Raw genomic sequence first — 18,256 nt, 5'->3', positions numbered from 1 at the left:
TTTAAGGACAATTTGTAAGAAAATAGGTTCAATTGAATTGAAGGAATTGGAGCGGTTTTCCGTCTCGAATTCCGGGGAACGGAGTCGGACTTAAGGCTCGCGGTCGAGCCTACCACATCCAGAACATGCCTAGGAACGTAGAGAAGTGCTTCACATACCTCGATGGGGCCTTATGCTCTCTTGGCGTCAATCCAAATTTCGCCCAAAATCTGGAAATGGTCAAGTTTACCATTTGGTTAGTTCCATTCTTTCAATATTCTAACTTTACACATAATTGCCTACCGAAATTTCGGCAGCATTTCCTCTGTATATACGACATCCCCGAGACTTAGCTCGGCTCAATTTAGCAACACAACAACCCAGAGGAGACATCCAAACAACAACAAACATCAATAACCACTAAATCATACGCTATGGCATTATTAGCCACCCTTCGACACGACGAATCATCTTTCGTTTCAAGCTTACATTTCCAACCAAAACTTATTATTTTCATATCCATTATCCATCAAAATCATTACGACACACATCGGAGGAATCCATAACATGTTCACATAATATTCACAAGATATTCATAAAATTCACAAACATTCAACTTTCCATCAAGTCACTACTTTTCCAATCCCTTCCTAACTTTCAACATGCAAACTCATCAACACATTTTTATATTCCAAGTTCATTGTCATAAGCATAATTTGCCTCTTAACACTTTCATTTTCACTTATACACAAATCATAACAAAGTTCAATAATTTCCTTCAACAACTTAATAACCAATCTTCCATAACAACACAATTAACATGCTAACAAGATTCAATTCACCTTAACTCAATTAGCACACAACCAAAAATCAAATTCATATTTCATATCAAACCTAGCACCACACGGCCACCTCCCACACTCCCAATTTTTCACTAATTCATTCCACTTTCCTTTCTAATATAATTCCCATCATATTACAACTAGATTACAACAAGAATTCAAGCCATTAAAATCATGCAATTTCATGTACATATTCGGCCAACACACCCCTAGTTCCAACACACAAAATTTCAATGTTTTTCATTCATTCACACATACTACAACATACATATACCATTTATAACACAACAAAAGCATGAAATTCTCACCTTTCTTCAAGCCCTTCACTTGGAGGATGAAAGTGTTTTCTTGCCACAATATTTATACCAACTTGAAGAGAACCTTGAGCTTAGTACAAATCTCACAAAACTTGGATTTTTAGAGCAAAGATTTGGCTCCCAAAATTTTTCTTTCTTTTCTCTCTTCTTTTCCTCCTAAACCCGAAACGCCTCTTTTTTTTTTTCCTTTGGTTTTTGCTTTGCTTCTTGAACCTTCTTAGGATAAGTATACTTATAATTCCACATGGAAATTAATCACTTAAGGGGCTTGGACCCTTTGGCCGGTTGGGCCTCCCCTTGTTGGGCCTTGTTTCATTAATTTTTATTGAGCCCAAATTGGTGGTTACATATTGTAATTCATGGGGCAAGTTTCCAAAATTCCAATTTTTGCCCTTGGCCACCTTTCGTAATTCCACACCATTGTTTTTATACCCTACACATTCATACCAAGAAATGTCCAATTGTGGCCTTATCCATTACAAGTCAATTTACCTTGAATTTTTCGAATACACAAAAATGTCGGATGTAACATTCTCCCCCCCTTTAGAACATTCGTCCTCGAATGTTAAATTTACCTTATGGGGCGTCATACTACTTCGGGAGGGTTCTCTTTACAATCGTCCTTTACCGACTTTCCGACATGGCTTCTCTGCCAACATTATGGGGTAATTTTTCACATCACTGATTTAAATACCTTCATAATATATCTTCTCGTACCCCACGCAATCGTCGAACCATAAGCTATATTCTTGTAACTGACGAACGCTTTCCAGACGTCCTAGTCCGTATCATTTCTTGTTACACTCCGGAGATTTCTACCACACCAATATAATCCCACTTCATACCAGACACTTCTTACCAACAGATTCAGGACTGGAACCGGACGCGTAGAAGCATATCGGACGGATTCGTAATCGGAAGCAGACATGCCAAACTATGGCGGATAGATTCATAATCAAAAGAAGAGATACGGAAGTATGTCAGACAGATCTGAGATCAGAGTCAGATGTATAAAAAGGTATCGGACGGACTTCGAAATCGGAATCAGGCTTACAGAAATGTATCATACAGAGTCACACTTAGAATCAGACATGCGGAGATGTATCAGACAGATGCGTGACCAAAATTAGACGTACGGAGGCACACCAGACGGATTTATATCCAGAGTCAGACATACAGAGGTGTGTCAGACAGATTCGTAATCAGGTTTAATCGTACAGAGACATGTCAGACAGGAACGTATTCAGAATCAATCATACAAATCGTCTTGGGTGTCGCTTATCGACTTTTTCAAAGTTTCTGCTTACTCGCTCTACTTATCTCTCTCCTTCCCTACTATCCATACTCTCTTTCCTTTTACAACCATCGCCATACCAGACTAACTTATGATGTAATTGGGCTTTTTCTATCCCCTGACAACATTCGGGTCGTCGCTGACTGTTATCCAGATTCGCTAAGTTTTCCGAGTGGTATCGCACCTTTCCTTTTTGCCCATTTAACCCGCGTCGGTCTGTGTGGTATCTGTAAAGGCGCTAATTACTCCATACATTCTCTTTTCCTTTAGATTACCCCAAGTTTTCATTTATATCGGTCATACCTACACTTGAGCAAAACTTTGCATTACTTCCCAGGGGGTCACCCATCCCAGAATTGCTATGGCCTGAGCACGCTTAACTCCGAAACTTTCATGCATTTCGACACGTTAGGGCTAATATAATTTCGTCGATTGCCCCTCACGACCTTTGTCACGTAATTTTAGAGCAAATCGGGGTCTTCGCAAATTTTTGGAAAATTTTTGTAGCGGGTCCCACCCCCGGCTAAGTCGTACCACTACCATGTCGCCTTTCTGAATCTTAAACATTCACTTTCATACACATATACATATGATTACAGATAACCCACGGATTTAAGTCTTCGTCACACGAATTCCGCCTCCAAATAATCGGTGGAATCTGATAAAATGTCACCGCAAGGTGTTCTTCGGCCACCGACAGAAGGAACTAAAGTCTGACAAGTATCGCGGGACCTTTTTGTACTTAATCTACATGTTAACCTCCATATTCCTGGAAAAATTTGGGCAGAGTTTCCTCTGCATTTCTTACTATCCAAAACCTGTACACCAGAAATACCAATCATGCCTCACAGGGCCAACTCATATACACATACATACATATCATATCATATCGTATCGCAGCCACACGGGGCTGATAACTTCAAATGAGAATTATAATGTCGTCGACACTTACCACACGCGCCCAACTCAAACAGCATCGAAGGCACCTTCCTGTTTACCTTCATCCAGGATTTCTAGACTCACACTGACGGTGGGGACATCTCCGTCGCCCTTGCCTTGGGGTCACTAGGTCTCTAATTCCTTTAAATTTCCGTCGTCTTCATAGAACAACGTCTTACAAATATCATACACACATAGGAAGTTCTAAAAACTCATACACTTATAAATAATCAATATCGAGTCTGACCTGGGGAGCTGCCGTGAGAGGTATGCCCACTATCATCCACGCCTGTCTGCTCCCTACCTACCCAGTTTCCATTATCACCCGCATCTGAATCGGAGGGATATGGACGATCAAACAAATCCTGGCCCACTGGTGACCCAGGCCAAGAACAGGAGAAATCCATAGCACTCTCCGAGGTGGCCGGGCTATCAAGGTTCTCCCTAATAATAAGAGCTGGTGCATACTTGAAAATCTCCTCCTGCGTCATCCCAGAAGAATGCTCCGACGGGCCTGCCTCATGACTATCCTCCTCCTCGGAGGTAAGAAGCTACGGAGGGGTCATCGCCAAATCCTCCGAGATATCTGTATCGTAGCCATCCTCCACGGGATCCTCTGCTCCAGGGTTCGGGGTCTCTGGAGGAGTCGTAGATGGGTCCTCCGACGGATCCGTATCGTAGCTATCCTCCGGGGAATCCTCCGAAGGATCCGTCTCGATCGAGTAACTAGGGCCCTGCCTACTCGGCCCAGGTGACAACCTGGGGGCCTTCTTGGCACCCCCATCCTCATCGTCGGAAGCCGTCCTCTTCATTCGTCACCAACCTACAACTACCTGCAAGGAGAGGGTCAGAAACATTTTCCCGAATACCGACACTTCTGCTCCTTTGGAGCCCCGCTGTAGATACCGCAATTCGTAAGGGAGAATCATCCTAATCATACAGCTTTAACGCACGATCTAAGAATTCAAAGAAGGGTAACATCCTAAATGCCCTGTAGCTTCCTGTTTATAGATGTGGTGCACAACACATCGATAACCAAGACTCTACTAGACACGGCCTGTAGACATACCGAGGACTAACCGCTCTGATACCACTTTTGTCACGACCCAAACCCCGTGGCCGCGACTGGTACCCTAACTGGGCACCCATACGTACCTACCTGATCGAACTCGAACCATAGAGAGTTTTTTTTTTTTCCAAAACAGAAGTACAGAAGTAGGCCGATACAATTACGGCACGCGCGTAACTTACATATATATATACATATACCTGAACATACAGACATTTACAGATAAGCCGATAAGGCTAACATACAGACGAAACCCGTAACCCACATATCCATCTACAGGCCTCTACAGACATACAGGATCATATGACGGGACAGGGCCCCGCCGTACCCAGAATATACATACATACGGAGTACACAGAAGACAGAAAATATATACCAAAAGATATGCTCCGAGTCAAAGGAGCTCTTCGAATGGCAGAGTCAGAACCTACACTGGCGGCGTGTCACCTGGCGCGTCTGTACCTGCGGGCATGTAGCGCAGCCCCCGAAGAACGGGGGTCAGTACGGAAAATGTACCGAGTATGTAAAGCAGAAACGTAACAGATATAAACATAGTCCGAACTAGAGTCACAGAAATATAACGGGCAGAATCATAAGTCAAACTAACGGACAGAGTTATGATCCAGACAGACATACAGAATCGTGTTACACACAAATGAACAGGATTATAGTTCGGACAGACAGACGGAATCATAATACGGACAGACCAGCAGAATCTGAATCCATACGGACATACAGAAGCAGAAGCCATACGGATATACAGAAATAGTTGTAACACAGACGGACAGACAGTAGTATGACGGACAGAATTATGCATGCAGAGTAGCACAGAGTCATACAAAATCATACAAAGGCGTGTGCTTTATAAATACATATGGCACACGCATATATTCATACAGATCCCGGCCCTGTCTGGGGGCGCGGTAACAAAACCCGGCCCTCTTAGTACGGGACGCGGTGGACAGACAGAATCAAATCAGATCATATGCCATCCTGGCCGCCATCCCCATACACAGATCATACAGACATACAGATCCCGGCCCGTACGCCGAGGGACGCGGTGAACAATGCAGAGAATTATGCACGATAACAGAACCTGGCCCGGGTCGCAGTGAAAGAATGCATTGAGACAGACACGAATCGATAAATGAGAAACCACCTACCTACAGACTCAACATACAGACTCGATCAAATTGAAGGGTGCCAAACGGCGAGCCAAAATCAGAATATCCAGATAGTATGCATAGTACGCGCCTATATCCTAGTTGGGAAGGCACGACAGATTATTATCAGAATGGGATTCTCAACTGTTCAGAAATCATATTGTATAAATTACACAAAAATAGCCATAATATACATAAAACAATAGTTCAGAAGTTTTTGGAGAACATCGGACCAAAACAGATGTATTTTAAAATCGTACCGGGAGTATCGGGCCTTGTGGGCCCACCTCGGACCCACCCGAGACTACATACGTAAATTATTGATAATTGACCTTATGAGGTCACCCATACTCATTCGGAAGTGTTCCGACTCCGTTTGGGGAATTTTTTGTGCAAAATCTCACTTTAAGGACAATTTGTAAGAAAATAGGTTCAATTGAATTGAAGGAATTGGAGCGGTTTTCCGTCTCGAATTCCGGGGAACGGAGTCGGACTTAAGGCTCGCGGTCGAGCCTACCACATCCAGAACATGCCTAGGAACGTAGAGAAGTGCTTCACATACCTCGATGGGGCCTTATGCTCTCTTGGCGTCAATCCAAATTTCGCCCAAAATCTGGAAATGGTCAAGTTTACCATTTGGTTAGTTCCATTCTTTCAATATTCTAACTTTACACATAATTGCCTACCGAAATTTCGGCAGCATTTCCTCTGTATATACGACATCCCCGAGACTTAGCTCGGCTCAATTTAGCAACACAACAACCCAGAGGAGACATCCAAACAACAACAAACATCAATAACCACTAAATCATACGCTATGGCATTATTAGCCACCCTTCGACACGACGAATCATCTTTCGTTTCAAGCTTACATTTCCAACCAAAACTTATTATTTTCATATCCATTATCCATCAAAATCATTACGACACACATCGGAGGAATCCATAACATGTTCACATAATATTCACAAGATATTCATAAAATTCACAAACATTCAACTTTCCATCAAGTCACTACTTTTCCAATCCCTTCCTAACTTTCAACATGCAAACTCATCAACACATTTTTATATTCCAAGTTCATTGTCATAAGCATAATTTGCCTCTTAACACTTTCATTTTCACTTATACACAAATCATAACAAAGTTCAATAATTTCCTTCAACAACTTAATAACCAATCTTCCATAACAACACAATTAACATGCTAACAAGATTCAATTCACCTTAACTCAATTAGCACACAACCAAAAATCAAATTCATATTTCATATCAAACCTAGCACCACACGGCCACCTCCCACACTCCCAATTTTTCACTAATTCATTCCACTTTCCTTTCTAATATAATTCCCATCATATTACAACTAGATTACAACAAGAATTCAAGCCATTAAAATCATGCAATTTCATGTACATATTCGGCCAACACACCCCTAGTTCCAACACACAAAATTTCAATGTTTTTCATTCATTCACACATACTACAACATACATATACCATTTATAACACAACAAAAGCATGAAATTCTCACCTTTCTTCAAGCCCTTCACTTGGAGGATGAAAGTGTTTTCTTGCCACAATATTTATACCAACTTGAAGAGAACCTTGAGCTTAGTACAAATCTCACAAAACTTGGATTTTTAGAGCAAAGATTTGGCTCCCAAAATTTTTCTTTCTTTTCTCTCTTCTTTTCCTCCTAAACCCGAAACGCCTCTTTTTTTTTTTCCTTTGGTTTTTGCTTTGCTTCTTGAACCTTCTTAGGATAAGTATACTTATAATTCCACATGGAAATTAATCACTTAAGGGGCTTGGACCCTTTGGCCGGTTGGGCCTCCCCTTGTTGGGCCTTGTTTCATTAATTTTTATTGAGCCCAAATTGGTGGTTACATATTGTAATTCATGGGGCAAGTTTCCAAATTTCCAATTTTTGCCCTTGGCCACCTTTCGTAATTCCACACCATTGTTTTTATACCCTACACATTCATACCAAGAAATGTCCAATTGTGGCCTTATCCATTACAAGTCAATTTACCTTGAATTTTTCGAATACACAAAAATGTCGGATGTAACATTCTCCCCCCCTTTAGAACATTCGTCCTCGAATGTTAAATTTACCTTATGGGGCGTCATACTACTTCGGGAGGGTTCTCTTTACAATCGTCCTTTACCGACTTTCCGACATGGCTTCTCTGCCAACATTATGGGGTAATTTTTCACATCACTGATTTAAATACCTTCATAATATATCTTCTCGTACCCCACGCAATCGTCGAACCATAAGCTATATTCTTGTAACTGACGAACGCTTTCCAGACGTCCTAGTCCGTATCATTTCTTGTTACACTCCGGAGATTTCTACCACACCAATATAATCCCACTTCATACCAGACACTTCTTACCAACAGATTCAGGACTGGAACCGGACGCGTAGAAGCATATCGGACGGATTCGTAATCGGAAGCAGACATGCCAAACTATGGCGGATAGATTCATAATCAAAAGAAGAGATACGGAAGTATGTCAGACAGATCTGAGATCAGAGTCAGATGTATAAAAAGGTATCGGACGGACTTCGAAATCGGAATCAGGCTTACAGAAATGTATCATACAGAGTCACACTTAGAATCAGACATGCGGAGATGTATCAGACAGATGCGTGACCAAAATTAGACGTACGGAGGCACACCAGACGGATTTATATCCAGAGTCAGACATACAGAGGTGTGTCAGACAGATTCGTAATCAGGTTTAATCGTACAGAGACATGTCAGACAGGAACGTATTCAGAATCAATCATACAAATCGTCTTGGGTGTCGCTTATCGACTTTTTCAAAGTTTCTGCTTACTCGCTCTACTTATCTCTCTCCTTCCCTACTATCCATACTCTCTTTCCTTTTACAACCATCGCCATACCAGACTAACTTATGATGTAATTGGGCTTTTTCTATCCCCTGACAACATTCGGGTCGTCGCTGACTGTTATCCAGATTCGCTAAGTTTTCCGAGTGGTATCGCACCTTTCCTTTTTGCCCATTTAACCCGCGTCGGTCTGTGTGGTATCTGTAAAGGCGCTAATTACTCCATACATTCTCTTTTCCTTTAGATTACCCCAAGTTTTCATTTATATCGGTCATACCTACACTTGAGCAAAACTTTGCATTACTTCCCAGGGGGTCACCCATCCCAGAATTGCTATGGCCTGAGCACGCTTAACTCCGAAACTTTCATGCATTTCGACACGTTAGGGCTAATATAATTTCGTCGATTGCCCCTCACGACCTTTGTCACGTAATTTTAGAGCAAATCGGGGTCTTCGCAAATTTTTGGAAAATTTTTGTAGCGGGTCCCACCCCCGGCTAAGTCGTACCACTACCATGTCGCCTTTCTGAATCTTAAACATTCACTTTCATACACATATACATATGATTACAGATAACCCACGGATTTAAGTCTTCGTCACACGAATTCCGCCTCCAAATAATCGGTGGAATCTGATAAAATGTCACCGCAAGGTGTTCTTCGGCCACCGACAGAAGGAACTAAAGTCTGACAAGTATCGCGGGACCTTTTTGTACTTAATCTACATGTTAACCTCCATATTCCTGGAAATATTTGGGCAGAGTTTCCTCTGCATTTCTTACTATCCAAAACCTATACACCAGAAATACCAATCATGCCTCACAGGGCCAACTCATATACACATACATACATATCATATCATATCGTATCGCAGCCACACGGGGCTGATAACTTCAAATGAGAATTATAATGTCGTCGACACTTACCACACGCGCCCAACTCAAACAGCATCGAAGGCACCTTCCTGTTTACCTTCATCCAGGATTTCTAGACTCACACTGACGGTGGGGACATCTCCGTCGCCCTTGCCTTGGGGTCACTAGGTCTCTAATTCCTTTAAATTTCCGTCGTCTTCATAGAACAACGTCTTACAAATATCATACACACATAGGAAGTTCTAAAAACTCATACACTTATAAATAATCAATATCGAGTCTGACCTGGGGAGCTGCCGTGAGAGGTATGCCCACTATCATCCACGCCTGTCTGCTCCCTACCTACCCGGTTTCCATTATCACCCGCATCTGAATCGGAGGGGTATGGACGATCAAACAAATCCTGGCCCACTGGTGACCCAGGCCAAGAACAGGAGAAATCCATAGCACTCTCCGAGGTGGCCGGGCTATCAAGGTTCTCCCTAATAATAAGAGCTGGTGCATACTTGAAAATCTCCTCCTGCGTCATCCCAGAAGAATGCTCCGACGGGCCTGCCTCATGACTATCCTCCTCCTCGGAGGTAAGAAGCTCCGGAGGGGTCATCGCCAAATCCTCCGAGATATCTGTATCGTAGCCATCCTCCACGGGATCCTCTGCTCCAGGGTTCGGGGTCTCTGGAGGAGTCGTAGATGGGTCCTCCGACGGATCCGTATCGTAGCTATCCTCCGGGGAATCCTCCGAAGGATCCGTCTCGATCGAGTAACTGGGGCCCTGCCTACTCGGCCCTGGTGACAACCTGGGGGCCTTCTTGGCACCCCCATCCTCATCGTCGGAAGCCGTCCTCTTCATTCGTCACCAACCTACAACTACCTGCAAGGAGAGGGTCAGAAACATTTTCCCGAATACCGACACTTCTGCTCCTTTGGAGCCCCGCTGTAGATACCGCAATTCGTAAGGGAGAATCGTCCTAATCATACAGCTTTAACGCACGATCTAAGAATTCAAAGAAGGGTAACATCCTAAATGCCCTGTAGCTTCCTGTTTATAGATGTGGTGCACAACACATCGATAACCAAGACTCTACTAGACACGGCCTGTAGACATACCGAGGACTAACCGCTCTGATACCACTTTTGTCACGACCCAAACCCCGTGGCCGCGACTGGTACCCTAACTGGGCACCCATACGTACCTACCTGATCGAACTCGAACCATACAGAGTTTTTTTTTTTTTTTCCAAAACAGAAGTACAGAAGTAGGCCGATACAATTACGGCACGCGCGTAACTTACATATATATATACATATACCTGAACATACAGACATTTACAGATAAGCCGATAAGGCTAACATACAGACGAAACCCGTAACCCACATATCCATCTACAGGCCTCTACAGACATACAGGATCATATGACGGGACAGGGCCCCGCCGTACCCAGAATATACATACATACGGAGTACACAGAAGACAGAAAATATATACCAAAAGATATGCTCCGAGTCAAAGGAGCTCTTCGAATGGCAGAGTCAGAACCTACACTGGCGGCGTGTCACCTGGCGCGTCTGTACCTGCGGGCATGTAGCGCAGCCCCCGAAGAACGGGGGTCAGTACGGAAAATGTACCGAGTATGTAAAGCAGAAACGTAACAGATATAAACATAGTCACAAAAATATAACGGGCAGAATCATAAGTCAAACTAACGGACAGAGTTATGATCCAGACAGACATACAGAATCGTGTTACACACAAATGAACAGGATTATAGTTCGGACAGACAAACGGAATCATAATACGGACAGACGAGCAGAATCTGAATCCATACGGACATACAGAAGCAGAAGCCATACGGACATACAGAAATAGTTGTAACACAGACGGACAGACAGTAGTATGACGGACAGAATTATGCATGCAGAGTAGCACAGAGTCATACAAAATCATACAAAGGCGTGTGCTTTATAAATACAGATGGCACACGCATATATTCATACAGATCCCGGCCCTGTCTGGGGGCGCGGTAACAGAACCCGGCCCTCTTAGTACGGGACGCGGTGGACAGACAGAATCAAATCAGATCATATGCCATCCTGGCCGCCATCCCCATACACAGATCATACAGACATACAGATCCCGACCCGTACGCCGAGGGACGCGGTGAACAATGCAGAGAATTATGCACGATAACAGAACCTGGCCCGGGTCGCAGTGAAAGAATGCATTGAGACAGACACGAATCGATAAATGAGAAACCACCTACCTACAGACTCAACATACAGACTCGATCAAATTGAAGGGTGCCAAACGGCGAGCCAAAATCAGAATATCCAGATAGTATGCATAGTACGCGCCTATATCCTAGTTGGGAAGGCACGACAGATTATTATCAGAATGGGATTCTCAACTGTTCAGAAATCATATTGTATAAATTACACAAAAATAGCCATAATATACATAAAACAATAGTTCAGAAGTTTTTGGAGAACATCGGACCAAAACAGATGTATTTTAAAATCGTACCGGGAGTATCGGGCCTTGTGGGCCCACCTCGGACCCACCCGAGACTACATACGTAAATTATTGATAATTGACCTTATGAGGTCACCCATACTCATTCGGAAGTGTTCCGACTCCGTTTGGGGAAATTTTTGTGCAAAATCTCACTTTAAGGACAATTTGTAAGAAAATAGGTTCAATTGAATTGAAGGAATTGGAGCGGTTTTCCGTCTCGAATTCCGGGGAACGGAGTCGGACTTAAGGCTCGCGGTCGAGCCTACCACATCCAGAACATGCCTAGGAACGTAGAGAAGTGCTTCACATACCTCGATGGGGCCTTATGCTCTCTTGGCGTCAATCCAAATTTCGCCCAAAATCTGGAAATGGTCAAGTTTACCATTTGGTTAGTTCCATTCTTTCAATATTCTAACTTTACACATAATTGCCTACCGAAATTTCGGCAGCATTTCCTCTGTATATACGACATCCCCGAGACTTAGCTCGGCTCAATTTAGCAACACAACAACCCAGAGGAGACATCCAAACAACAACAAACATCAATAACCACTAAATCATACGCTATGGCATTATTAGCCACCCTTCGACACGACGAATCATCTTTCGTTTCAAGCTTACATTTCCAACCAAAACTTATTATTTTCATATCCATTATCCATCAAAATCATTACGACACACATCGGAGGAATCCATAACATGTTCACATAATATTCACAAGATATTCATAAAATTCACAAACATTCAACTTTCCATCAAGTCACTACTTTTCCAATCCCTTCCTAACTTTCAACATGCAAACTCATCAACACATTTTTATATTCCAAGTTCATTGTCATAAGCATAATTTGCCTCTTAACACTTTCATTTTCACTTATACACAAATCATAACAAAGTTCAATAATTTCCTTCAACAACTTAATAACCAATCTTCCATAACAACACAATTAACATGCTAACAAGATTCAATTCACCTTAACTCAATTAGCACACAACCAAAAATCAAATTCATATTTCATATCAAACCTAGCACCACACGGCCACCTCCCACACTCCCAATTTTTCACTAATTCATTCCACTTTCCTTTCTAATATAATTCCCATCATATTACAACTAGATTACAACAAGAATTCAAGCCATTAAAATCATGCAATTTCATGTACATATTCGGCCAACACACCCCTAGTTCCAACACACAAAATTTCAATGTTTTTCATTCATTCACACATACTACAACATACATATACCATTTATAACACAACAAAAGCATGAAATTCTCACCTTTCTTCAAGCCCTTCACTTGGAGGATGAAAGTGTTTTCTTGCCACAATATTTATACCAACTTGAAGAGAACCTTGAGCTTAGTACAAATCTCACAAAACTTGGATTTTTAGAGCAAAGATTTGGCTCCCAAAATTTTTCTTTCTTTTCTCTCTTCTTTTCCTCCTAAACCCGAAACGCCTCTTTTTTTTTTCCCTTTGGTTTTTGCTTTGCTTCTTGAACCTTCTTAGGATAAGTATACTTACAATTCCACATGGAAATTAATCACTTAAGGGGCTTGGACCCTTTGGCCGGTTGGGCCTCCCCTTGTTGGGCCTTGTTTCATTAATTTTTATTGAGCCCAAATTGGTGGTTACATATTGTAATTCATGGGGCAAGTTTCCAAAATTCCAATTTTTGCCCTTGGCCACCTTTCGTAATTCCACACCATTGTTTTTATACCCTACACATTCATACCAAGAAATGTCCAATTGTGGCCTTATCCATTACAAGTCAATTTACCTTGAATTTTTCGAATACACAAAAATGTCGGATGTAACATATCCCTCCACTAGAAATGCTAGCAACTTCTTTTTCTTTGCCATTATTACGAGCATTCTGATTATTATTGTTAGCATTACCAGCAGGCGGATTTCTAGTAGATGCAGGAACAGGCGAATCATTCCTTTGGTTAGACATAGAAGCCACCTCGCATAGCCATTTTCTGCACTCCCTCTTAAGATGCCCCCTAATACCACAGTGATGACAGATACGATCTTCCGACACAGCAGATAGACTACTACCCTGGGATTAACTAGTTTGGTTATTATTCTTTTCACCTGGCCTACCAGGACTGAGTAGGTGCCGAATACCCTTTACTCTAGCCTCCCTTATAATTATTACCACTGAAACCACCCGCTAAACAGGCCTTCTTATTCTGATCTGGATCCACCCACTACTCATTTTTGCAACTCTCTTATTGTTCAGCAAACCCAACCAAAGATGAGAAGGTACAAGTAGGAGACATAGCAACAGCAGCACATGCAAACTTGATACGTGCTACCAAGCCTTTCACAAAATGAGTCAACTTATCCTTTCTATTCGGAATCATGTATAAAGCATACTTTGACAAACGGGTGAACTCCAAACTATACTCACGAACCGACTTATTACCCTGTTCCAGCTTATCAAACTTCGTAGCCATAGCAAATCTTTCTTCATCGGACAAGAACCTTTCCATGAACGCCTCTTCAAATTTAGCCCACGTCAAAGCTAAAGCAGTATCACCCCTCTCAGATTCCCATATCCCAAACCATGCTTGAGCAACATCCTTCAACTGATAAGATCACAGCTTCAGAATCATGGGCATCCATTGCCCTCAATGCCTTGAAGGTCTCATCTAAAAGGTATTGTGGGTCATCCACCTCTCGTGACCCAAAGAACTATGGTGACTTTAAGTCTAGGAATTGCTTAAGTCTGCCTCCACCATAAGGTCCCACACCTCCACGTTGCTGCTGAGTCGCAACCAAAGCAGTCAACATTTGAATAGCATTTTGCATGGTACCAATCTCAGGCACATCCGCAATAGGAATAGCCGGAGCAGGCGGTGCTGGAGGTGGTGCTTGGCTTCCAGCATCATTTCTATTACCAACAATCGCGCCCCCAAGATTTCGGTTAGCTCACGCGGGTTGTGCTCGGTTACCGTTTTTGGATCGCGTCAGAGCCATTTTTGCAAGGCACGAATTAACGAGCGAATTAGAACGATCCTAAAAGGACTTCAAGCTCTACAACACTATCTAGAGTCAAGAAGAATAGGAAACACCTATGAATGTCGTGGGAGTTTCTCTGTCATGCAGGTGATTAGGCTGCACAAGGAAAACTCCACTAGACACAGCTCTACAGACACCAACAACAATCCTAGGACGTATTTAAACCTAGGGTCTGATACCAATCTTATCATGCCCCAAAACCCACCCTAGACGTGACCAGCATCCGACGTCATGAACAATATCGGAAGAACCTAAAAGATGCAATAACAATACTTGAACCCGCCAAGTTCATTATTCACCTCCAACAGTTTATAAAATAAATATAAACAAATCATGAATATATGAATTAAATCAGTGGAAGTCTTTATTAATCAAATACTTAGTCAAACGTAATAACGTGCCCGAGAGTTAATCAATGACTCAACAACTACCCACAAGAATGTATACTATGGAGCTTCTAAGATAAATCAATAATAGTTTGACTCATCGAGGCGCAGCCCGAAAAACTAATATAATGAATAAACAAATAAATAGGGTGTCTTACGAATGAACGTGTGGGCTCACCAAATCAGCAGCTACAGCAAGTCCTTCTTATATGTCCGGAGAATCAAGAACTTGCTCTTCTCCATTACCTAACATACCATAAAAAATAACAATGGTATGCCTAAGTACTTCGTACTCAGTGAGTGTCTCAGAGATAATAAGTAATAAGAAAATAGAGTACAATAATACATAAAGAAATCAGTTCTGAAAATCATGTGAATCCAATGGAAGAATAGTTATTCAATTTTTGTATCTCAATAAGATGTCACGATCCGACTAGAGGGCCATAACGGGTAGCCGGAGCTGACTACCGAGCACCACTCATTATGCTAGTCATCATACTCATCCTGGACACATATAATCTTGAAGGCAACACATGTATATATATATATATATATATATATATATATATATATAAGCCCTCACGGCTGCAAGAATGATATACAAATGTACAATGTAGTCATCATGGGACATCTACCACCCAGACATACGCATCTACGAGCCTCTACTAGAGTACTAAGATATAAGGACGGGACCGGACCCCGTCGTGCCCAATATATACACAAAATAATATCTCAAAATGGCACCTCCAAAAGAGTGGGGTGCTTCTGTAAATCTGCTTAGTAGCTCCTAAGAATCTAGGCCACCTGCCTGTCTACCTGTGGGCATAAACACAACATCCAAAAAAAAGGACGTCAGTACGAACATTGTACTGAGTATGTAAGGCATGGACAATAATAACATATCAAAAAGGTAAGGAAACATCGAGTAATGAAACAACATGTAGCTGAATGTCACTTAAGATGGAATAATGTATGCTAACTTACATCATAAACAACATCATATCAAGTACGTATATATAAGCTGCCCGGCCATAGCGGTGCGGTGTGATCATCCTTAGCCCGCATCCGGGGTAACCATCTCATGCCGCCCACTAGTGGTGTCTGCCCATGCCCTCTAGACATGATGTATATGTCGCCCGCCTTAGCGGTGTCTGGCCGGCCATATAGGCACGGTGTAATATCATCATCATACACTTATCATAAAGCATGCATAAGAACTCAAAGCCAAACTGTAACTCTATCGGGGGGATGTAAGGTCGAGAACCCCCGATTCCATTATGGAGTAACCATGATCATCATGCCACACCTTGAAGGGACCAGCATTTTGAGGTGAGTCTAGCAATAATAAATAACATCGATGAATCATTAACTTCATACAAATGTCATATCATAAGCTTTGGCATCTCTAGACTTAGACTCATCATCATCATTATCATATTCGTAACATATCTCTTATCTTTATCTCATGAAAATCTCTTTATAAACATAGACTCATAGTTTCCGGAATGTAAGAAGGTCATGGAAAAATAAGGGAAGTCATGTCATAGGGATCAAGCCTTAGAAAAAGAAGGGACTAGCGCACTTTATCATATGGGCCTTGGCCCATGTATCTTGGCCGGCCACCTTGGCCATTCATTAAGCCCACTTTTTTTTTTTTTGTTTTTTGTATCTAGTCTTGTAATTTATGAAATATAATTTTCCAAATTTCGAATTTGCCCTTAGCCTTCCATCCATATTTCCATGAGTCATCTTGCGAATTTCCATTTTTACCCCTACCCTTTCTTAATATTTCCACATCAAAATTTTTGTGAACAACTTATATGCCGAACGAGATAAAAAATATAGGCTTGCACTTAACTCCCCGCAATCTTCTTAAATTATCTGAATGCACAAAATGCGGGATATAACAGTTCCAAAGACTCTACTCTTAGATGATACCGGATCCATCGTATCTTTGATTTCTTATGCTCAAGTTCATGTCTTCTAAAGATCATGGTAATCTAGAGAAATCCTTAGTATAGCTTTCACGAGTCTATCATGCACTATATATATATATATATATATATATGTACATGTACTACTATTTTCTTACACCGTGCCTATATGGCCGGGCAGCACTACTACGGTGGGCGGCATATGGATGATGATAGTAACACCGTGTCTGTACGGCCGGGCAGCACCACTACGGTGGGCGGCATATGCATGATGATAGTAACACCGTGCGTGTATGGCCGAGCAGCACCACTAGTGGACGGCGTGAGATGATTATCATCCCCGGACGTGGGATTAGATGATACATGGATTGAGTCGTACGTTTCTCGGCATTATTACACGATATATTATATTACACACAGTACATGCATATTATATACCGCAAGGGTATTTTCATTCATACAAATGCATTCAGACTGTCAGTTGTTTATGAGTTTCAGATTCCTTTCATGACTCCTAGGTATATGTTCCTCTTATGCCTTACATACGCAGTACATTGTCCGTACTGACTCCCCTAGTTCTCGTGGAGCTGCGTTTATGCTCACAGGTACGGGTATACCGACAGGCGGTCCGGCTCCATAGGACATTCATCCAGCGGTGGTTAGCGTGCTCCACTTGATTCGGAGCAGCAGTTCATTTTGGTATGATACTTTTGAGATACAAATATTTATATGGGTATGACGGGGCCCTGTCCCGTCTTTTGTTCCATTCGAGGTCTGTAGATAGTTATATGTAGGTGACTTCTAATGTAGAGCTCCTATTCCTTTGTGTACAATTCATGTGACAGCCTAGTCGTCCTGCATTTTTATCTTCAATACATATATATATGCATGATGAATAGCCCCTGATATTGTTCTTCTATGAGTCAGTTTAATTTGGATTGAGTTGCTTGTGGGCCCTTTTGTCGATTGTTGTTTAGATATGCTTCTATGGGTGTTTGGTCACTAGAGATCAGGCACTCATCGCGGCCTATCAGTTTGGGTCGTTACAATAGTT

General features: G+C 42.1%; 1 protein-coding gene across 1 annotated transcript; it reads right to left on the bottom strand.

Moving 5' to 3' along the window:
• Positions 1–4,619: 4,619 nt before the first annotated feature.
• LOC132605089 (uncharacterized) lies at positions 4,620–10,356 on the bottom strand. The gene is made up of 2 exons (XM_060318364.1): positions 9,626–10,356; positions 4,620–4,902 (listed from the first exon to the last, which is right to left on the bottom strand). The coding sequence occupies exons 1-2, from the start codon at positions 10,188–10,190 to the stop codon at positions 4,868–4,870; spliced, it is 600 nt and encodes a 199-aa protein (XP_060174347.1). The 5' UTR covers positions 10,191–10,356; the 3' UTR covers positions 4,620–4,867.
• Between the last annotated feature and the right edge of the window lie 7,900 nt (positions 10,357–18,256).

The sequence above is a fragment of the Lycium barbarum genome, chromosome 8 (assembly GCF_019175385.1).
Source record: "Lycium barbarum isolate Lr01 chromosome 8, ASM1917538v2, whole genome shotgun sequence".
Taxonomy (NCBI): Eukaryota; Viridiplantae; Streptophyta; class Magnoliopsida; order Solanales; family Solanaceae; genus Lycium; species Lycium barbarum.
Note: the sequence above shows the minus strand (reverse complement) of the source record. Positions and strands in the feature narration are given on the sequence as shown.